General features: G+C 42.0%; 2 protein-coding genes across 2 annotated transcripts; one reads left to right on the plus strand and one right to left on the minus strand.

Annotated features, from left to right (window-relative positions):
* The first annotated feature begins 289 nt into the window (after positions 1–289).
* Positions 290–4,123, plus strand: LOC144727346 (prostaglandin E synthase 3-like). Its single transcript, XM_078606097.1, has 8 exons — positions 290–433; positions 1,454–1,567; positions 1,701–1,770; positions 1,875–1,973; positions 2,554–2,643; positions 3,236–3,295; positions 3,444–3,471; positions 3,809–4,123. The coding sequence occupies exons 1-8, from the start codon at positions 408–410 to the stop codon at positions 3,826–3,828; spliced, it is 507 nt and encodes a 168-aa protein (XP_078462223.1). The 5' UTR covers positions 290–407; the 3' UTR covers positions 3,829–4,123.
* Positions 4,124–5,998: 1,875 nt separating this feature from the next.
* LOC144727336 (ceramide synthase 6-like) lies at positions 5,999–23,625 on the minus strand. The gene is made up of 10 exons (XM_078606087.1): positions 23,322–23,625; positions 13,245–13,350; positions 12,276–12,406; positions 12,005–12,062; positions 11,235–11,285; positions 9,826–9,918; positions 8,802–8,930; positions 7,942–8,048; positions 6,691–6,847; positions 5,999–6,569 (listed from the first exon to the last, which is right to left on the minus strand). Exons 1-10 carry the CDS (start codon positions 23,492–23,494, stop codon positions 6,447–6,449), a joined length of 1,128 nt encoding a protein of 375 aa, XP_078462213.1. The 5' UTR covers positions 23,495–23,625; the 3' UTR covers positions 5,999–6,446.
* Positions 23,626–24,206: the final 581 nt, after the last annotated feature.

A 24,206-nucleotide genomic window follows, 5' to 3' on the forward strand; every position in this document is an offset into this window, starting at 1 on the left:
GCGCGCGTTGAGGAAGGGGTCGTCGGGTGGAGGGGGCGGGGCTATTGGGTGGAGGGGGCGTGGTAGTATGCTAGAGGGGGCGTGGCCGTAGGGTAGAGGGGTGTGGCCGTAGTAGAGGGGGCGTGGTAGTATTGTAGAGGGGGCGTGGTCGTAGTGGAGGGGGCGGGGCTATTTGGTAGAGGGGGTGTGGCCGTAGTGGAGGGGGCGTGGCTATTGGGTAGAGGGGGCGGGCTATTGGATAGCGGGGGCGTGGTCGTATGGTAGAGGGGCGTGGTCGTAGTGGAGGGGCGGGGCTATTGGGTGGAGGGGGCGTGGTCATATGCTAGAGGGGCGTGGCCGTAGTGGAGGGGGCGTGGTCGTGCACTCGGTCACGTGGTTCTCGTTCTGGAAACCTCGCCTCGCGCATCATGGACGGAACCGGAGACCGATCGACGTAAGGCGATCTCTTGCTAATTTTAGCCGTTTTCAAAATAAGAGTTACATTGCTAATTGCAAATGAACAGCTTATGTTTACGTTTCAGCACCGTATCATCCCTCCGGTGGTTATTTTTTTTGCCGCTCGCATCGGCGGCCTTCGGCGAGGGCTTAGTCACTGTGGGACTAGATGCGCTAGGCCGCCGGTCGCCATGTGCTTCTAATTGAAACTGCTGCGGCTACTACCGCTTCTAATGTTTGTTCAGATGGTACTGTTGCTGTATCAACTACTGATTCGGGCACTGCTAATCATACCGGTTCATTTGCTTCTCGTGATGCTACTACGTTTAATGATGTTGCTTCATCTGCTTTTTCGGCTACTTAGAATAATGCCGTTGCTGTTTCATCTGCTTCTAATGCTGCTTCAGGGGCTTGTGGTTATGCTTCTGCGTTGGTGTTTCTCAGAAATGCAGCTAATTGCTGCTCAGCTACTGCTTCCGCGTTATTTTCGGGTTTGCTGCATCAGCCGCTGCTCTTGTAAACCGACGGTGTTTAGGGGGGCGTTCTGCTTGGGGGAGATGTTTCCACCGCCCTGGTTCGTACGAATTGCCGCCGTGCCCCCCCCCCGCCGACTTCCATCCCCCTTCCATTCAAACCTCTTCCATCGCCGCGTGGGCTTGCCGCCGAGCAGCAGCGTCCCCTATGGAGGATTGGGCGGGAAGAGCGCGCGTGCCGCCGCCCCTTCCAGGGGTTTCGAATACAGTGTAACTGGAACAAATACTGTGCTGAAGAATCCGCAGTTTGTGTCATTTTCCCCTTTCGTTCTTTTGTACGCAAGTGACCTTTAATATTCGCGCCCGCTCGTCAAGATAAATGGACTCTTCGCTCACGACCGAGCCCTAGCCCACGTGCTCGGTGCATTGGTTTCCATTGTGTACTCGGGCGTTTGTCGTGATACACGGCAATGCGTTGTTGTGCTGTTGCGGCCTATGCGCGCATATATAGTAGTTTGATTGTATGCCCTTTTGTGTTGCCATAGACACGCCGCCTCTGCGAAATGGTACGATAGGAAGGAGTACGTGTTCCTGGATTTTTGCATAGAGGACAGCAAGGACGTGACCGTAAAATTTGAAAGTGGAAAGCTCTTGTTCAGGTGGGCGTCGCCTCGTCACAATGAAACAGCGCAGTACACATTTTGCTCGGATATATTGCGTCTATAAATGTACGACGGCGTGAAGGAGGCATTTGTGTGTGAAATGTTAATATTTTTTGTACTCGTCCTACAGCTGCGTGGGAGGAAGCGATAAAGAAAAATACCACAATGAAGCTGAGCTCTTTGAACAAATCATTCCAGAAGTAAGTGCATTTTTGCGCTCTAATAATAATGTCTACCCGTTGCGGCAATTACGAACATAATGCTACTGTTTATTTGAAACTGAATTACTTCTTTGCTACACCAGGATTGCAAACACAAGCGTACAGACAGATCGATACATTGCTTAATGAAGAAATCCAAGTCTGGAGTGGCTTGGCCTCGGCTCACCAAAGAAAAGAGCAAGGTACATTTGTTTGCGAATCCCTGTACTTTATTGCTTTCATACGTCGAGTTTCTGCCTGGTTATTATAAGGCAAGTGCATTGAATCAACGTCCTGTAGTACTTCCTGTTGTACTTTGGACGCAGCCCCATGGCTCGTGTTCAACAGGCTGCATCGGCTGTACAAACCTGAAATCTATCCACCAAACCATGTGGGTGTACAATTTCGTGAATCTATAATTTACGGTGGTCAGTATGTGGGTCTGTGGTGAAGGTGGGGGAGCATACAAGTATAGCACAACAATGGATCTTGCTGCACTACCCTATTGCCCACGGCTGAGCTCCACGCCAGTTCACGTGCTGTATAGGCCCATCCCAACTTCGTTTTCGAGATCTGATGAAATTATAAGTGCATATCGGGTGATTTTAGCATCTTTTTCTAGCCACCAAGAGCCCCACCTGCTGTAGCAACAACATTCTTAATTGCTGTCGTAAAATATAGTACCTTAGGATCTTGGGTGGATCTTGGGATCTTTAATGATTATATTGCCGTAATCTGTTCTTTGTGCATGTTATTAATACTTGTGTTATATTGTTATTGCAGCTGAAGTGGCTGTCTGTCGACTTCGACAACTGGAAAGACTGGGAGGATGAGTCTGATGAAGAAATGGGAAATTTTGACCAATTCTCTGATGTATGTTTTTAAATTTAAATTATTGTACTACCATTTTTTGAAAGGTCATTAATATTTGGAGCAAACCTGGAATAAAATTGTGTACAAAACCATACTTGGCACAACAATGACAAATGGACATTAACAGTTGCACTCGGTTATCAATTGCAGCAGGTGCCCTGTTTTTGTAAACTGTATGAATTAATCACCCCACTTGTGCTCATGAAAAAAAATCTAGATTAATATTTGAACATGTAGTTGATTTTTTATTTTAAAATGCATTATGTACATGTTAAGAATGTGACTACAGTATTTCAAATTGCTCCATTGTAAAGGCTATGTGAGACAAGAGGTGAACATGGGTATATTGAGATACATGTAACTAAAGTATTTTATTGCGAGAACAGCAATGTTAAGATTTTCCATGCTGCACTGAGGCACAAAGGACATTTCGAATTTTATTGGTATGTGGCTAATGATAATCGTTGCAACCAGGCTTATGACAAACATTAATTTGACTTGTAAATAATATATGTCGTTATTTATATTGGAGACTGCACACTTGTGGTTTCTATCCTTCGGTTAATTTATGTATTGTCTTCGTCTGTTATAGATGATGAACAAGATGGGAGGTGAAGATGAAATGCCTGACATGGACAGTATGGAAGATGATGTAAGTTATTTTGTACTTTATTTTACAGAACTGGATATTCATGTTATAATTATATTAATACTTTATATTAATACTTTGTACTCGCTGGTAGTCTTTAGGGAACATTGTTGGTTTTTAAAAAGTAAAACCCTTGCATTTGTTTTTCCAGGATGGAGGTACCGACAGTGATGATGAAAGTAAGTACTGCCCAGGATTATGAAAAATAAGAATAGGTTTTACCCTTTCTGGCAATAAAATAGGTGTTCAGATGTTCAAACACAAAATAAATACCTATTGCAATTAATCAAGTCTGCATTCACCACACGAACTTGTGATAAAACATACAAACAAATGTTCTGATAATATATGCACAGCCTTTTAAACTGATTGGCCTACACCAGGACATCCTTCCTGATGGTCTAATCTCACCAGTGTCTGACCAGAGAATGTCAAATTGAGAATTCCCATAAGTAGTTTTACATTTTCTTATTTCATTTGTGGATAAAATGTAACAAATATTCTTTCTTCCAACAGAACTTCCCGACTTGGAGTGAAGTGGACACGTGGCAGCTTTATAGGAACCATCCCATTTACTGGCTGGTTTAGTTTGTTTTCATGGTTTAATTCACAGGGATTAAGTTTTTATCATCTATGCTTAAATGTATCCTACACATCCACATTGCAGCAGTTTGTGTATTAAAATGACTATACATCCTAAGAAGGTAGTATGGGAGGTAGCCATAAACATTTTCCAACGAATTAAAATTCTGGACATTGATCAAGATCCACGTACAAATGTGCTGCTTTATTTTCCATTTTAAAACGTTTAATAAAGACCTTTGTAACTAATATTTGAACTTTAGTTTGTGAATTCCCAAATTGGTAAAATGCGCAAAAGTCAAAACTTCACTTGTCAACCAACGTGTAGGAGAACTCAGTGCATTTCTCAGGCCATATAAAGCCATGAAAAAAACAATCATTGTCCTTGAAATTATTTCTTATGTCTGGAGTAGATTTTGATTTTTTTTGTTCACATGTTACGTGACATTAACTTTTTACCAGCAGTAAAACTTCCACTTGCACTATGAGCGACATCAGTTCCTGCAATTTTGTGGTCGTGTGATAATTATTGTAATGTTTCAACCAATTTAAATGATCAATTTAGATTACTTTGACTCGTCCACGATTGAGCAAAATTACACTTTTGCTGACCAACATCTTGACATAACTCAAATGTGTATGCTTAATAAAGTATGGGCCAAATGTGCATTACAGAATCCTTAACAACCTTTTTGACCCATCTGAATAAAGGAATTCCAGAATTGAGCTTAAAATTTTACTGACTAAATGCAAACTTTATATTCTGACTTCCCTTAATATTGTCCGTTTCAATGTGTTTTACAAAAGGTGTAATGAACTAAAACGCAACCCTGAGCCACCTTGTGTTTTAAAACTTAAGCTTCACGATATGGGTTTCAGGTATTGAAATAAATGGGTGACATTTTAAAAAGTGATTTAAACTAATTTGTCACTAAGTGAATCTGAAATTTTATTTCCATATTTTGGTCTTGCCATGAGAATCTGGAGTGCTATATTTTGACCACATGTCCATTTTAATCAAATGTAGCTATTAAAATTGGCAAAGCAGATGCATGCAATTAAATCTTCATTTTGGCCTGAATATTTTCATATAAAACTTCTTTGGATCAACAAATGTTACAAAGCTGTTGGAAGTCAATGTTCCTGAAAATTGGTCCTTTGATCCCATTGCTTATAGGATAAATATTATACCTTTAAAATGTGCTTCCAATACAAGCACCATATATGTTACCACTTGTAAAAAATGCATGTGGCAATTTAACAGGCCTTCATTGAATCAGTTTCATATCAAAATTTGAATCGCTTCCACTTAAATATGGGCAATTGGTACATCTCGCAGGCATTTCACTTCTGGTTCAGCTGTACGTCTGTCCACATGCACATTTTACGAAAAATGTGAATCAACTTTAAAATGAATTTAGGGAAGTGCAAAATACATCCTACTGAAATCGTTAAGTATTCCACACCTTCCACAACCAGGCATTTCTGCAGTTGACTGATTATTCACTTCTAAGTTGGGACCAGTTACCTAAAGACGCTTCCCCGAGTACATTCTTTTATCAGGATGGTGTTTTTAATGCCAATTACATTTTGACACGGTCACATCTACATTTTTGGTGGACTGAACATTTACCGTACAAAAGTGGTGTGTAGTTGCCACTCAAGCCTGCCTGGCTGAATAAACCAATATTTATCTTGAATAAGATACATGGTCTCAAATGACGTCAGTCTGCTTTTGCCTTTGTGCTTTTCAAAATGTTAAATTGTGTTATCTTGAGTGCATTTTTAAATTACATTCTAAACTCGAATGCATGCCTATTACATCTGTTTATACTAAAATAATCGACCGATGGAATTTATATCCCGTAAATAGAAATATGGTTGTACATTATTTGGGAAAAATGTTCCCTACAACTGCATTATTATCAAGATGTTAAGTGTCAAATGAAAGGGCTTGGCTTTACAATAGTTACAATGTGGATGGGTGAAATTAGTGCTGCATTAACAATTTAAGAGGATTTCTGTTAAAATATATTTTGAAATGGTTATGTGCACATATAATGGAGCCGTTCAGAATATCAGACTCAACAAGCCGTCAACAAAATTATACGCGCAAAAAGGTGCTATCTTTTGCAGGTTAAATTTTATGAAAAGTTGATTAATATCCCAAGTTTGCATATTTTAAACTCGTGACCAACATCTGATACTTACAGGTCTGCAATATTATACCTTTAAAATGTGCTTCCAATACAAGCACCATTTCTCCATCACAATTTTAATGTACATTTTGTAGATGTAAAATTCTTCAGAAAATGAAAACAACTAAATATAAATAAAACATTTGACCGTGGTTGTCACAATGTTATTGTAAAGCAGAAAGGCCAGCACGCTAGAGTATTAAAAGTTAAAGCACGAGGTAAAACAAACTTGGATGTCCAATCTGAACAGCCTTTAAAAAGAAGTGCAGTGCGAATTAATATATACTACATTAAACCATTTTTAAGTGTAGAATATTGCAGGGGTTATCTGGAAGTTGCATCCTCTCTCGGGTTTTGTTCAAATGGTATAGCTTTTAATTTTTCAAGTGTCCATTAGTGGTTTTTGTATTGTAAGGCGCTTTCTTGCACAGCTCTTCATGTTCACTTATTTCATCTTCAGAACTGCTCTCGACGTCGCTGCGTTCATCTTTGGAAACCTGTCGGATGTAAGAAGTAGAGGCGATAATTAGGTGTACAATATTCGCCATTCCACATGACAAGCTTCACAGTATTTTGAGGACTGAAAAATACATCAACAATAGCAGTCAATTACCGCACCTTTCCTTTAGCAAATGCCTTGAAGGCAATGCAGAAGATGAGGTAGGACCAGACGGCGTGGAGCACTTGTAGTAAGAGGAGAAGGGGATTGAACACCCACCACGATGGGTAAGGGCCAACAATCTCCCAGCTTTCAAACATGGTGCTGTTCAAGATCCTGTGGTGGAGGGGGGGGGGGGACAATTGACCAAGGGTTTAAAAAAAATTCAATCACTTCCAGTGGAGGGTGTCTAAATTTTCTATGCACCTGCTTTGTTGAAACAGTTTTACGACTAACTTTCTTGGACCTGATTATTAGCAGTAACATTGTTTAAATGGTATAAAAGCCTGGACAAAGTTCCACAATTTGCCGTTTGCTGTGTTAATGTAAAATTTCACAGATGGATATGATTTCTATATTAGTCATGAATATAAACAGTATATTGCTTATTCTTGGTTCTTTTGGTAAAGCCACGTAGAAGGGAAATAATACAAATCAAGCAATAAAATTTCCACGACGTTTCGATTGCAACACAAGCAATCATCAGGTGTGAAAACCACAGCACTTTTTTCAAAAAATGTATTGCTGTGGTTTGATGATTGCTTGTGTTGCAATCGAAACGTGAGAAATTTATTGTTTTTATTTTATTATTTCCCTTCTACGCGACTTTACCGAAAGAACCAATGATATGAATCCCTGCAGTCACGAAAGCTTTAAATTGTAAAGTATATTGCTTGTCGCTGAAGTAAAACTGCACGTGTTTATTCAGTTAATGATAATTGTCAGTCCCTATGACGATATGGTCATACTACAATCATAAATGTGGAATAACTGACCATTACACAAATGATTGCAAACAAGCATTTTGTAGTTGCCCAATGCCTTTTTCATTGGATGCTGTTACTCATTTCAGAAGTACTCTAGTATTGTTGCTGTGTCCTCGCCTTTCCATGAAGTTACAACCCAAAACTAATAAAAAAAACTAGGTAACATGTCCCAGACTCCCACACAAATTTGTAGCAAGTGCATCACTATAACACCAGTGCCATCATTACGATGATGTATAAGAGTGTGTCATGTTGCACCTAACCACGATTTAACAGTGTTTAGGTTTTCATTAGAGAAACTCCAAATGTGTGGAACATCCTCGGACACAACCGAATCATATTTTGAGTTTTTCTCAAAGTTGGCATTTAAAGTTTCGTCATTCCCAAGCTCGTTATACTCATGGGCTAATGGTGAAACAGCAACTCAACAGACCTACTACTTACCAGAGAGGGTACAAGACCAACCGAGTGCTGATGAATACCAGTCCAAAGAGTGCAAACATCGTATCACAGAGTTTCTGAAACTTGGCATAGTTGGCCATTTTTGCTGTCTGCAGAAGGAAAAAAAGCAAACATTTGGGTCAGGATGATTTGGGACAATTGTGCATTTGGTTATCCTGGTGATTTCACTTAGGTAATGGGGTCTTTCATGATGCAGCACACACGAAAGCCACTGCATCATACCCATCGATACTGTTTGTAACACCTAGCAGAGAAAATTGCATGAATACTGCTGAATTATCAACCAGTGAATTGCAGATTATCAACCAGGCCATGTCAGCATCGGTTAATTTTACTCATGAAATAAGTAACACAAATATTGTCCACGTAGTCGTGTATTTTATTTTAGTTGATGACAATGCACCATGTCGACTTTGACGACGACCGACTATCCACCAAAGACCACAAAGAATAACTGAATATTACGAATAAACTCGTCTACATGAAGATGCAGATGAATTATGAGATACCTCAAGTCACTGAGGAAGACCAAAAATTACTTGGTTTAAAAAAAAGTAATGATTTACTGAGTTCAACGTTTGGCTGACTTGATAACATTGGTTAGGGTAGGGTGAAATTGTGTGCCTCTCGCACCAAACAATGAATGAGAGTGGGACACACGTTCCCCCTCCTTTAGCCGACGAGACTAAAAAGACAATCGCTCAATAAAATCCACATACTATAAAACCTGATCAACATTCCACACACAACACATTTCCTTCAACCAAGGCCGTCGACGACGACGACGTCAGCATGCGGTCCAACATTGGTCGCGGTGCAAAGCGGCGCCCCCTATCGGGCACCTCGAGAAGGAAGTCGGCGGCGTCGTGCAGGCACAGGACGAGGGTGCCGACGCGCACCATGTTGGTGACGTAGGAGAAGGACACAAGGGACACGGTGGCCAAGTGATGCACCAGCATGATGACAAAGTCCTGCCAGGGACAGACATTTGAGTGTGGGAACATGAACACGTCATTCATCCCTTTGTATCCCATACTTGTCAACCCCTTATCTTATTACAGACCGATTTCAGACCTAATTGGTCACCCCGTGCCCTTATAAATCTCAACGTTCATCCTACAAAATTCAATCACAAGGGAGAAACACGAAAATGTTTTGCCCGTATTTAAACGGCTGTACGCAGTATGAACCTGAAAACGCAATTTCCCTGTACAAGAATATGGGTAAACAGTATGGGTTGCCAGGTATCCGTTGAGCAGGAACGTCGGTAAATTTCTTTCGGCATATATTGCTTGAATATATTTCAAGTACGTTAAAATCCAACATTATTTTAAACATTTAAAATGTGTTCACTTAAAACTTTCGTGACTGCAGGAATTCATATTCTTTGGGTCTTTCGGTAAAGTCACGTGGATAGGTTCAAAGAAAATAACAAAAAAACTACGACGTTCAATCACAACACGAGCGGTCGTCATCAGGAAGATGACGAACGCTCGTGTTGCGATCTTTGAACCTATCTACGTGACTTTACCGAAAGACCCAAAGAGTATTTAATATTTGTACAAACCATGTTCATGAGGAAACAAGAACTTGTCAGTGAAATGGTATTTCAAGTTACGGGGAATTCCAACGATGTATCATCGGGCTTGTTTGACAATGCAGTCCAGCACGATGCTGGTCAGTGTGGGTTGGTGAATGTTTGTTAGGTGACCAGGAATCCAACTCAGGCTGCCGGGTTATTAGTGCATTGTACTAACCACTGACTCACTGCTCCATCGATAGTTTTCTGCAAGACAATTTGGTTTAAATTGTCATTACCCTTTCAACAGAAATCCATGACCCACACACAACTAGGATGGGGCTCACCTTCCTCTTAATGTCCACAAACTGGGAGAACATGAGTGACCAGTAAAAGGCAAGCTCCACGATGTAGTACCAGAACAGCCCTGCAGTCAGCGGCTACACACACACAAGGAAACACAACACATGCGTTTTCATTGTGTAATCTATTCGATTCTTCTTGTTTCGTTGCTGCTCTCTAGTATATTACGATGTCCATTTGGTGTTTTGACAATTGCATATAAACATATAAACGTCGTAGTTTTTTGTAATTTTTTTGTTATTTTCTTTGAGCCTATCTACGTGACTTTACCGAAAGACCCAAAGAATATTTAATATTTGTACAAACCATGTTCATGAGGAACCCTGCACATTTCTTGCTCATGCCACTATGGGAAAAAGGACCTCCACTAGAGGGAACTCTAGACAGCCTCGAGAGGGTATTTGGCCTACTCTTCCTCACTAGACTAGGCATCTTGGAAGAGAAGGGAGATACCCACAATTTACCCCACCACACGTGACCTGTGGATCGACTGAGTGAACAGATGTTTTTTTTTTTAAACGGTGCCAAAAGAATGAACGGGCGACCTCTGCATAGCAAATTCAGTTTTCTAATCATTCCACGACGGCAACAAACTATAATATAGTTTTAAACATGGACAAAACAACTTGGCCAGTGATAAATGGCATAATAGCCCGTAATACAGTGGTTAAGTAGAATGAAGTAATCCATACTTTAAGTGTAATTACTTTTGTAGGACACAAAAAATATTCATCTAATCCTGGTTTGATGTTGGGAGGCTCAAGAAGCAAGCTCATGTGGTGCAGTGAGATATCAACAAACTGGAAAAGTGGGGTCGGGCAGGTGAAGTGGGGAGGAATTGGGAGAAGTTACTATCCCTGGAAGATAGGTTGCAGTGAGGTTCAGGTCAGAGGTCAATACGGTTGGTGGAGAGGTAAAAGGTTTATTGCAGTCCGCAGAGTTATGTCATCCTCTTGGGTCCATAACACATTCCTGCGGAGGGAGCTGGTAGGAACGTTGGGTTGCTCGGTCGTGGTGTATTCTGCAAATATGGCCGACTGTGAGGGCGGGCACAAGCCGGTGTGAGTAGGTTAAACGTTGATTTTTATAAGAGCACCACGGGGTGACCAGCCCCTCCCCACCCAGCCCCACCCTCCCCACCCTCCTCACCCAGCCCCTCCCCACCCTCCCCACCCAGCCCCTCCCCACCCTCCCCACCCAGCCCCTCTCCACCCTCCCCACCCTCCCCACCCAGCCTCACCCGCCCCACCCAGCCCCTCCCCACCCTCCCCACCCAGCCCCTCCCTGCACGACAGACGGACGGACACAAAAATCCCCTGTGGGCTGGTGTAACCAGGAGGTTCCTCCCAGTAGTAACGTCTACCAAGGTCAAGGAAGACGACTGGACATTTACCTGGTAAGGGTAGTTATACCAACAGTGTTTTGTGTCCCACAGCCATGGAGTCTGAGAAAACAGAAATATCAACGTGTACTGCTTACAATAAATATAAAACTGCATGAAGACAATGCTGCTGTACTGGTTTTCACTGTTTAATATACTATAGCTGTTTTGAGTTTTTGTCAACAAAAAAATAATTGCCATTTTTTCTAAAAACGACAAAATGGGTTTAAGGGGGTATACAGCATACAATCACATCAAAATATACGCATGCTCACCCATCCATATTAAAAATCCACACATCCACACCCACCTGTACACAAGCCATGCACACATATCTCACGTGCACCTGGGACACAGCCATCGAACACAATTCATATTTTTCATGCTGTATATGTCAATCCCCTGCTCATAACATCACTGCAGACATTGTGCCACTGGATTTTGACCAAATCTGCGTTGATCCCTTCTTAATTTATCTGCCGTTATTTAGCCACCTCCAGGGTTGAATGGAGGAGAAATGTTGGGAGACAATGTTCCTCCATGCCCTCAGTTTCTATGTGATCTTTGGTGGCTCAACCCTTGAGAGCACAAGTCAAACAAGTTGTTTTGTATTGACAGAAGCCAGAATGTTTTGGCCAAGAAACAAGCCTAAACCAAGAGGCAATCTATCACTGCATCTAGCGCTGTTTGAGTCATGTGTTTTATGCATTGCTCATTTGCTAGTATAGCTGTATAAATCATGCACATCATTAAATGAATATCATTATTATGAAAGCATTTACCTTCCAAAGGTACTGAAGACCAAAACAGAATATTCCAAAGTAAAAGCAGAACCTCCACCTGCATGAAGAGAGCCATTTTAAGAAGTACTGTCAGTTCCATACAAGAACCAAAACATGAACATATACGAATCATTTTCTAAAATCATAGAAATACACAATGCAGCCATACATATCTTTGCCTTAATTAATTCAATAACTGTTTCTTTAAATGGGTAAATTATGACGGCATCGAAATAATGAAGAAGGCTTTTCAGCCACCACAACCACTCACAAGCTTTCACTGAATTTGGTGACGAGACTTGGCTTCTCCTGGTTCCGTCTCTGCCGAAACCAGTGCTGAATAGTGCGCACATCCAGGTCAAGTTGTTTTGAATAACCCTTGATACGTGCAGAATCGGGGTGCTGTTGGCAAAGAAAAAACACGAAGACAAAGGTGGCATTTGATACGAGCGTGGGTTCATGCCCTCTGCAAGGTCACAGCGTAGCGAGATTTACATGACGCCAATTCACTATGTAAATCTTTTTTTCATGATCGACTTCAAAGGCCAACAACATGATTTCCATTTTGCTTATCAAAAGATATACACGTCACCAACAGTAGAGGCTACCCTCTCATCTTTGGTGGGTTTGAATATTGAACGTGAAAAGATGGCCAGGCATTTTGTTATTCTCCACGAAAATATACGGGGCTATTCATTTATAGATACCCCCACTGATTTCTATTGACCATCTTGCTTGTCAACAGGTGACTAAACATTGTATAAACGATGGCCCCATATCATTGTTAGGGGGGTTTCTATAAATCGATCACTTTAACATCTGGGTCAAGAAACATTTCCCGATAAGTCTGTCACTTAACCCACTGAGCAATACATTGCTGTTGATGCCTTAAAGGATAGACCCACTTTCAAATGTGGCTTCACAAGAAAAAATAGAACAGATATAACACTGCATAATCAATGTTTATCCCCAACGCTTACACATTGCCTAATCAGCCTTGAATCTGTAGGGACTTTCTGGTGCACAGCCATTATTCTGGAATATATATAGAGTCTACTGTAGGTACACATTATACATTCATTATTTGTTCTGGCTTTATGTAAGGCACCTGTTCACAATAAAGCTGAATTCTATCGATAAACATGACAATGGACTTGTAGCATCATGATGCCGAGATATTTGCTATGCAAATGAGCCATCACATAATTCCTGTCTGCTTTAGAAATGTAGGCACAGTCACCTTGGTCACGGTCTTGAAAATGTTCTCTAAAGCTGCGTGTGGAACAGCCGTCGTGAACCTGCGTGCTTGGATATTCAAGTAGATCGCAAACGGCTTCGCAACGAACCTAACAATGCAAACGGCACATTTCACATACAGTACATGTGACAATGAGCAAAAGAGGAAATGCATGTGACATGAGTGTAACATGCAATGACGGTTGATCATCACCCGTATCAATTATCGCCTGCCTACCAAAACAATAAGCGCGTCCACAACCAACGTCTTCTCAGCCATTCTAAAAGCACCGCAGCACTTTCATCTTTGTCACTTACCCACAACTACCCATTTACCTTCATTCACAGTTTTCTATTTTCGCCAGCTCCTGTAAAGCATCTTGAAACGTGGCATTTTGACACACTATAATATCTCAACTCAGCAGGGTTGAGCCTTCAAATAGCGTGAATGGGCGACCACCACGCACATAACAGTCGGTTGGTTATAAGCTGCTGTATTACTTTGTGGTCCATTGTTGTACTATACTATGTAAATGTGCCCTTACTTCACCATCCCGCATTGACCAGTGTGGTGAAGTATGGTCAAATAATCCCCGCAACCCACATGGCGTTGGAGAGGGTGACTCATTGAGCAGTGGATCGACATGTACATCACTATCCACCAACTATTGTACAACAACGCACAGCACAGTAAGACACGCTCGGAGCGGTCTCGCTACATACGCCATTCCCAAATAAATGAACAAGAGAAAGTTACTCTTTGGTTCTTTCGGTAAAGTCACGTAGGTGATAATAATAATAATAAAAATGAAATAAAAATGAAAATAACTAAATTAAATCACGACGTTTCGGAAGCAAAACAAGCCTCCGCCATCTTGCTGTGGCTGTCCTACCTGATGACGGAGGCTTGTGTTGCTTCTGAAACGTCGTGATTTAATTTAATTATTTTTTTTTAAAAAAATTTCACCTACGTGACTTTACCGAAAGAACCAAGGAGTATGGATCCTTGCAGTCACGAAAACTTCAAATCTATAAAAGACAAAGTTACTTTCGCATAATTACGTATTCACTGCAGTTAGTGTCAACGTTATGATTGTCGCTCAGTTGTCACACGGCAAAAAATCTGGTGAATAAGCGAGCTTACGTGTCATTGTTTTAGTTATCACATTGAGCACACTCCCAGATTTGAAAGGGGTTTAAAAGTAACTGCCTGCTGGAAAACAGCTGTAATTTCAACTACAGTATTTACAAGAAGGTAATATCCCAAAACATATCATTGTATATTACCTATATGGATAGGCTGTATGCAATAAAACAGCTGGTAAACAGAGACACAAAATAAAAAAAATCGAAATAGCCTAGCAGCAGATCCCAAGAGATACAAAGACCTCACACTTTTCCTCCAGTAACAAGGCATAACATGCAGATAATCACACCAGCTTTCATAATGGATCTACTGGGTAAAGCAACACACACACACAAAAAAGTGCAATAAACGATTTTACTTCACTTATTTCATAATAATCGGCTATGATTTCTCCACAGCTGGATGAAGGCCTCCCTCCGTTGTCGCCATCTCTCGTGATCTTGCGATGCCACAACACAATTTGCTGCTGCATATCAACTCATCTATTTGATCTCTCTCCGTGGTGGTCGTCCTTAGCTGGCACGTTCCCTCTTTTGGCTGCTGTTCCATTACCAATATCGTCCATCAACCATCATCCCTACAAGTGGTGTCCCTGTCCAAGGCATTCACCAATCAAAACTATTACTAAATCACAAGCTTTAAATGGCCTTTGGAAATAATGTAAATAAATTGATAATTATACTCTTTGGTTCTTTCGGTAAAGTCACGTAGGTAGAAATTTTTAATTAATAAAAAATAAGAAATACGCTTTGGTTCTTTCGGTAAAGTGACGAAAGCTTCAAATCAAGAAAAAATAATATATCACGACGTTTCGATCGCAACACAAGCAGTCGTCCTCAGGCGGAAACAAATATAATCCGACCGCTTGTTTTGCGATCGAAACGTCGTGATATATTATTTTTAGTTTTATTTATTTTTCTACCTACGTGACTTTACGGAAAGAACCAAGGAGAATGGATTCCTGCAGTCACGAAAGCTTCAAATCAAAATTGATCATTGTTGTCATTTTGGAGAATACAAGTCACAATAAATAAGCAGACAATATATCTCATTGATATATCTGTTCCTACACTTAAGTATTTATAAAACATGACACTGGGAACGCCTCATGTGAGTAGCATTGATTCAATACAAGCAAACTCTGGATTAGTTTCAACATAAGTGTCTCATCAGCAGTCACGCTTGCTTGGACCAATGCTGACGAATCGCTAATGCTGGTGAAGGTGTTTTAGGCTCACGGTCTCTGAAGGGATGTGACCATGCTTTACCGACCCTAGTGGTTTATACACCACTGTGTGTTGACTACAGTGGGGGTACTACTGCATTAATCTTTAACTTTTGAGTTAACTATTTACTGGTTAAATTCAAGTATGTTCCAATTTATTATTTTTTCATTATTGTTACTACCCTAGATTTTGCAAGGTTATTTCATCACTTACATCTTCCTCTCCCACGATAATATTTGTTCCCTGTATTTTATTACTTTTACACAATGTCTCTCTTGTAAAATAAGCAATAGTCTCAACTCACCCTCGCCAATCGTATGATAAATAATTAATTATCCAGGATCACCACGCCGAATCTTTTTAATGCTTGTTCTTTTTTAAATATCTTTTCAGCCAATGTATGAGCTCATACGTGTGGGAGGAAACCAGAACAAGGGGAGAAAACCCACGCGCGCGAGGGAGCAATACTCCATCCCCGTACAGGTGAAAACAGATGGCGATTAGTCCACTTTCTCTGAACTACCGTTTCATGGCGAGCCAGTGTTGTGGCACCTCGTCGGGCAGGGAAAAGGGAGTTTCACAACGTGCGTGCAGGATCCACCAATTCTCGCTTCCACAGTGCTGGATTACAGGCGTGCGTCACGTGACCACCGCACGCGTTTTGAACAATGAGGCTGACTAACCCTAACACATGCAGCCCTTTGTGTCACGCCACTGCGGGATGAGGAGGGTCCTTCTCGTGCAGTGTGCGCGCGATTATTTGAACCGTGGAGTACTTCACCGCGCGCGTCAGTGCGATTTGGTGAAGAAAGAAAGCATTGGGGAGCTTAGAATGAGCTTCAGTTTTCCTCATTTTGCAAACTATCCTTAACAACTAACCCTTGCTCCCACATCGCCCCGACCCAAGAATTACAACTGCACTTACACTACTTCATCAGTGGTCATAATAGTCGATCATTAAACAGTAACTTAAATGGTTATAAGATGACAATTGTGAGCGTCGGCTGATTTGTACAGCTTAGAAAGATCAAACATTCTGTGACGATGATAGATTGTCATCATCATCATAATAATCTAATCGTGAAGGATACTTCACGGCCATTTTGTCAAGCCAATAATGAAGGCCTCCTCATGCCGTGTCGGTCAAGGGCTTTGTTTGACTATACTTCACCATGCTTTGTCAGTTATTGCTCACCCCTGATGTAAGCCGTGGGGTCAGGAATTGAACGGAGCGCTCGCTATCCATTGTACCACTCAACATATCAAAACGTAAAAAACCCTCAAAATTGCATGTACTGTATACACTGTAATTATGTAATAGAGTGCTAGGAGACTGTACCGAGATTTGACTTCATTATTGTGAACTGTACATCCTGCCACCAGGACTCTCCCCTGGGTGTCTGCACGTCCCTGAAGCTTTTAATTAAAGGTGCATCTGTGACCAAGACACAGCTTTACTTGGTGGGGGGGGAGAGTCTCACAGCTCAGACCCAAGGTCCCCCAGCAGCCACACGCTATTGTTGCCACGAATACACCATTTTTCAATCTTAACACAATGTGAGGTGGCTGGATGACTCAAGAGGTCAATACTTGGCTGGCATCGTCGAGGTCCTGGATTTGCATACAGGAAGCTGCCTGTTATTAAACTGGATTCTCAAGTGGAGTGAACTGATGGTCTCAGCCCAGTCAGTCATCAATGACCGCACAAAGTAAAACGCATTTAATAAAATTTGTTTCTGCACATAACTTGGCTAGAGTCTAGCTGTGTGAATAAAGAGTTTGGTAGAGTGGGTGGGGATGTCCTGCATCTTACTGTGTGGAACAGAGACCAGCTGAAGGGATTCAGAGGCAAGCTCTGGGATTTCCAACTCTGGGATATTCTCTAATATCCGTGTACAAGGAGTTCCAGACTTTTAAGAAAGCTCCAAATGGAAACTTTGTCGCATGACATGTTGCCGATATCGCATAATCGGGATAGATTACGGATCGTATTTGTTTTAATGAAAAACACTGCATATTTGTGTAGACAAAAGCTCATCATGGGTGCTCCATCATTGAAATCTGTCAATAACCTATCGTCTCAGAATAAATCATGTTTTCACAGTGTTACTCCACATTACCAACCTTGCTTGGCTCGTTTTATTTATGATTACAGATTTATATTTATTTCTTATTCACATTTTTAGGTACTAGTTTTACACTATTAAGAGATTATAAAATAACGATGAGTGTGCCATCCTAGACACGTGTAGGTGCATAGGAAAACGTGGAAATATCCGTCCTCCCATGCAAACACGGACACTATCATTGATAGTGCTCTCAGACAATGCCAACATTCAAATCGCCCACGCCATCTACAGCGTTTAGCCTATACAGTGCTGTACAACATTTCCATGCAACCGCTGAGAATCCATGTAATTTTAATTGAAAGCTAATACGGCCATTCTTTGCCAGCCTTTAGAGGATGGAGTTACATGGACATAGCTAAGTGGACCACTAAGGAGCTGGCCCTTGCATAACAACTGTGGTTTACCATCTGAAGGAAACGAGCAGTACATTTTAGCTCATAATCCTCAGCCTTTTTGTTTGAAATGTTTTAAAATACAAATACATTTCCGAGGAATCTAAAATTATAACCTTAATGTCAACATCTGAGTTACCTTTGTAACTAAGGAAAGCACCTAAATAAATACATATTTTATAAAGAGAGTATACAAAAACATCAACAATGTGACCAATTAGAGTGCTGTACTCTATAGTGTATGTCATTGAGTGGTGAATCATCAATCAAAAATATATTGTGCTGTGTGCAATGCCTATGGGGTTTTATTAACTCTACAAAGGTGTGTTAAAGTAGCTGTGAAATTGGGCACAGCAATAGAATTCCGAGTCATTGTGAGCAATACTTGCACAAAGGCAGAACAGTAATGTTTAACTAACCGTAGTTAACACTCTCCCCCAACTCAAACTGACACTTCCTGGAGCGTCTCTCGTCGAGTTTAAGGACTTTGTATATTACCAAAAGCGTGAAAGTAATATGCCTCCTGTGTGCTGTACATTACAATGTAGTCCAATACTTTATACTCAAATTTTCAGAACAGCACTTTATTAAAGCAGTAGCATATCTAAAATCCACCTCCCACACTTCATTATCATTACTGTGTCAACCTCATGTTCTTGTCATCAAAAAGCTGACAAGGCATCTGCATAGAGGCATCATTGGTCCTCAGTCACCGCACATTAATGTCAGCCGTAACGATCAATGATATGGAATGAACAAGTCAACTAGCAATACAGCATTATGCAGTATAAAGTATGTACGGTACTGTATCGAGCATTGTTGTACATATGTAATTCGTGTCACACTCAGCAGTAGTGGCCGTTGCCTCTGCAATACAAGGCATTGACAAAAGATGTGCGTCCTTTTGTGTCAATCCTTGAGCTACCGATTCAAATTCTACATTTCTGCGCGAGCCAATTTAACTATGGGACAAGCGCTGTTTATTCCCCCAACCTCAATTGGTAGTATGCATGCAATGATTCATTGATAAATTAAATCATTACGCTCAATCATGCGCATGAATATTAATTTATGATTCATAAAATGTGAATACTGCTGGGGTGAATTGTTACATGTCCAATAGGCAGTGTTTATTTAACTAAAGCAAGAGGGGAAATTGGAGCCAACAAGCCCTGCGGAGGGCTTTAACCTTTGAATTCAATATTTGGAGACCTGTCACTCTCTAAATACCGACTTAAATCCCAGCTTGAAATTCCACTCCAGTGTGTACTGGCTAATGACGATGTTCGCTGAACATGAGCAGCCAATATACGACTACATTAATGCATTGACGAAGCATCACAGAACGCAGCAAAACCAGAAAGTCAAGCCGCTCATACATACTTTGGTGGGCATGTGGGTGTGTGTCTTTAGGGAGTCTACAAAGGCACTCCCCGTTCAAAGCCCGTAGGGCAGCAGCATGGATTGTTTCATCAATAGGCAGTGGCCATCACCTGTTGCTTATAATTGCTGCTAAAAGTATTTTTGGTCCGAGAACATACGGAGTCAGCATTTTCCAAATTTTCGGGTCAGCAGTGCACACCAGATGGCCCGATGCCCTATGGTTGTACAGGGTTGTCTTAGCCATCAAATGTGTTTGGCAGTATGATACTAGAGCCTCAATAATACACAACAGGAGATGGTTTTGATTTCTGCGCTGCAGATAAACTATGCGTACTATAGTCGGAAAACCTAATACAGATAGAAGCTTATGCTCAACATGAAAACTAACAACAAAGCAATCCGTGAAATGGGGGAAGGCGACGGCTCAGACAAAATGATTAAGGGAGTAACGACATTGAGTCTCTAACAATGCTGTCCTCACATTTTAATCTAACCCCATCCCAGATTTAAGTACAAAGACCTACCTTGAGTTGCACTTACCCATTAATGACCCTTTCCAAGTCCTGCTTCTTTAGATTTCAGTTGATAAAATATTAAGTGATGCCACTTCTCTAGTTTTCGTGTAGGGTTTAGGATTGCCGTTTAAGATGAGGGTTAGGGACATTACAGTAGTGCCCAAGGGAGTTTTTTTTTTATATAAACCTACAGGGACAGTGGTGTATAAATATTGTTTTTTTTATTGCCTCAGATCTGTAGAGACAATACTATATATAGTTTACTGCATAATATAAATGGAAAACGCGGAGAAACCTGTGAAAACATCTCATGATGGTTGCATGCATGTGTGCCGACTGCACAGTTTATGTGAACTACAGAACCACGACAATATGTATCCATGCAGGTTACTTATTTGCGGATGAAGGCCTCCCCAAGCCCCCCCCCCACTCTTTCTCTCACGATCCTGCAATTAAACGTGCACACGAGCCTATGTCATTGCCCGAACTCCGCGGGCAGACATTCTCGGGCGCGTTCTGGCCCGCGGCTGTCACTCTGTTGGACATTGAACTTCTTTCGCACCGTACGTAGCCAACCGTGCTAATCGGAGGTGCGGGCGGGGAAAGGACAAAACAATTGTTGTTAGTCTCGACCACAAGCCATTCGTGTCCTGACGAAGTCCACTCTTATGAATAGTCAATGTCTTTCTCTTCTCTCTCAAAGTAATTATAAGCATGCCTCTCTCCACGCTTCTTAGCACACTTTTGAGATTTTCCATAATTATCCGTCAATGTTAGTGTTTGGAAACCATTTTATTGCAAGGAATATATTCGAATTAAGCCACTCTACTTTAGGCGCATTCGTATGCTGCTTTTTAATATAAAAAGCATATCAAAGCATATCATCACGTTTCGATCGCAACACAAGCAATCGTCTTCAGGTGAAAAAATACAGCAGGTACAGCAGGCGAACTGCAGAAATGCAGAAATGCAGTTCGCCTGCGATCGAAACGTGATGATATACTTTGATATGCGAAACGTGATGATATGCTTTGATATGCTTTTAATATTGAAAAGCAGCATACGAATGCGCCTAAACAGCAGGTATAGCAGGCGAACTACATTTCTGCAGTTCGCCTGCTGTACCTGCTGTATTTTTTCACCTTACCTAAAGACCCAAAGAGAGTGTAAAAATAGTGGCATTTGGCAGTTCACCACCATTTTGGTTGAAGCCTGATTGCTCATAAGATTGAATGTCAAAACTGGTCCAGAATTGACTTGTGTTGACGTAATGCTGCTGAATTTATGCACTCCAAAAAAGGTCGTGTGGCTGATGGGATATACATTTTTTATGGCGAGGGTCAGATACGTTAAGGAGGCATATTGGCCGATTATTTTTTTAGCCACACACCCTCAGTTAAGTTCTCTAGTTGTGTCCCTTCCGAGACATTCCCACTGTTTTCTCTCGAATTGTCCCCTCAAAAATTGGAAAAAAATACTCAGCATTTTTATTCAGCATTTTGATGATGTTCAGAATTTTGATAATATTCCGAATTTTGATTGATATTCGGCATTTTGATTATTGTAGTAAAGCATACGTTAGTCTGGTTTGTTGTGCATGTGTATGCGGTGGCACGGTGGTTTGCAAAGCCATCCACGGCTAATATCAGTGGTGAGTACTGTATGTCGTTCTAGTCCTAATAACCCCCTAAGTGCCAGAAAACAGCACTTGCCCCAACAGTCATATTGGTTGTAAGCTACACGTAGCATTTTAGTTTTTTGTTTTACAAACTGGACTTGTCCGGTTTATTTGAACTAAGGCAAAGTCATTTAGAGTAGAAATAAAGCATTGGGGTTGTTTCTTGTTCCCCAAGGCTCGGGATCGGGGGTTTGAAATAATAAAGTAATTCAGTGTGTACACAAAACAAGAGAACATTACAGTGGGTCGGGAGCTACCACGTTGTAGATGTGTAAAAGCGGCAAAAGGTGGATTTCCCTCCGGCCCTATTTGAACAGCAATTTGCGACGGTGGAGGTGTGCCAGGTGCATTGGGGATGTGCCGAGGGTAGTGGATCGGTCTTGGGTCCTCCGTTCACCAATCGGCAATAACCACAATGTGAAGTACTGTATGGCTATACAAAAAAAAAACCCGCCAAGACGACAGTGGAGAGGTCTTCGTCCAACAGTTCATTTACCAAGGGCTGTAAACCAAGCAATCATCATCTCGTTCGATGGCTGATTGGCAAAAACGCAATACAATTTGTATTTATAGATTGTCTAAATTCGACGGCATCTCTCAAGACATTGTACAGGAAGTGGGACATTTTATTTTGAAAGAGACAGCAAGTCGTGTGAAGTTTATATATTCATTTAGAAAGTACAAATGTTACCGCATCTCAAAACGCTTTCCAGAAACAGTGAGCAGAATTACAGTCCGGTATTTTTATAGACAAGAGAGGCAGTCGGTCATGAAGGAATTTGCCCCAACAAAACCAAGCAGCGTCCACCTTATGCAAACAACCCCACAATGTTCATAGCCCGCAAGTAGTTTAAGGGGGGGCCCCCGGTTTGGGATAATTATTATTTCATAGTTTTGGCTTGTGTTGTCCCTGTCGTCTGACGGGGCAATTAATTATGAAGGCGAAACTCGATACACATTACTGTAGTGTTTGCAGGAGAAAGTGGATCGGGTTATAAGACTTAGGCGTGTGCGTGTGAAGCGGTGGCACAATTGTGAGCACACCGCTCTGACAAACGTAAAGGTGCAGTCGTGCTGGCGTTAGGGGCATCATATGAGAGGGAGTTCTAGATCGCCCCTGTATAGGGTATTTGGCCTACTCTTTCCCACTTGTAAAATACTGAACTGACATCATTGCAGGTGTGTGAATACCCACGTTGTACCCCACCACCATCACACCACAGGGATTAAACAAACTTGGCCCACTTTGTTTCAGGAGATGGAATCGAACTGGTGACCTCTGGAGTGCAAATCCAGTGTACACACACCCACGCTTGCTCCCTGCATTTTTTTTCTCAGCAAACACAAAGGGGGCAAAAGTATTTTCGTTTATTGCTCCAGACATTTCTATATGCGGAGCAAACCCGTTAACCGAATTAGCTTTTGTATTTATTTATTTCTGTTACCGGCCATTATATAGTTTTACATCCCGAATATATTATACAGACATCGGCGGAGGGTATTTAACTCTCAGGTTGCCGTTAAACGGTGCCCCAACCGATCATTATCATTAAAACCCCAGCGCGACTGTGGCTATAGACCCTCTCTCTCCTCTTCTTGTTTTTTGCTCACCTCTCAAACAGCTGTCGGACCACGAAAATAGCCAGCGCCAGGGGGAACGCCAGGTAAAGGTCGCTCGCCTGCGGGAAGGTGGCCGCTTCGCTGTTGCGAAGGTCCTCCCAGCTCACGTTGTGCGGCAGCCAGAAGCTCTCGCTCCAGAACCACGCTTTCAAGCGGCCGGCCATAGCCGTTTGCGTGTGTGCGTGCGTGGTTTGGTTGTCGCTGCTGCTGCTGCAAAATGCGTTTGGAGGGAGAGGTTTGGCGATGATGCGGGGGACGATACGAGTGCAGGAGGAGGGAGGGAGGGAGGGGAGAGAGAGACGCGCACACCTGTGGTAGGAGGACGGGAGCTGGGAACACCTGAGAGCCACACCCCCCCTCCCCCACCACCACCGCCGCCGTGGGCGAGAGGCGGGGGCCTGAAACTCAACTCGCGACTCACAAGGTGCGTTGGGGCTGGGCTGGGCTGGGCTGCCCCGGTCGCCCGTCGTGTTGAGTATGAGAAGCGGGGGGAGGGGGGGTAATACAGGGGGCTTTAATTTTTTTTTAACACTTCTGATAATTTGCAACAATACCACAATGTGCCTCCGGGCTCTGGAAATCACTGATGGCGAACACGAGACTCTTCGACTTTTTGAAGCTATTAACATACATTTGTTATATTTGCGGTGTATTATCCGTTATTTTCCCATGAAAAACGATAGTCCCATATAAGTGTTAACATTTTTTTTAAGCACCCTGTATTTCCCCGTGGACCCACCACCACCAAACCAACCCCGCCAAGGCCCCCACGACCCAACCCCGCGTGAAAGACAAAAACAAACCCGGTTAAAAGCCCCAGGCAACTCCGGATGATATTCATAATTAAACTCTTTGATGTTTGAACATCTTAACACC

Source organism: Lampetra planeri, chromosome 2 (assembly GCF_965212315.1).
Source record: "Lampetra planeri chromosome 2, kcLamPlan1.2.h2, whole genome shotgun sequence".
In the NCBI taxonomy this organism is placed as follows: domain Eukaryota; kingdom Metazoa; phylum Chordata; class Hyperoartia; order Petromyzontiformes; family Petromyzontidae; genus Lampetra; species Lampetra planeri.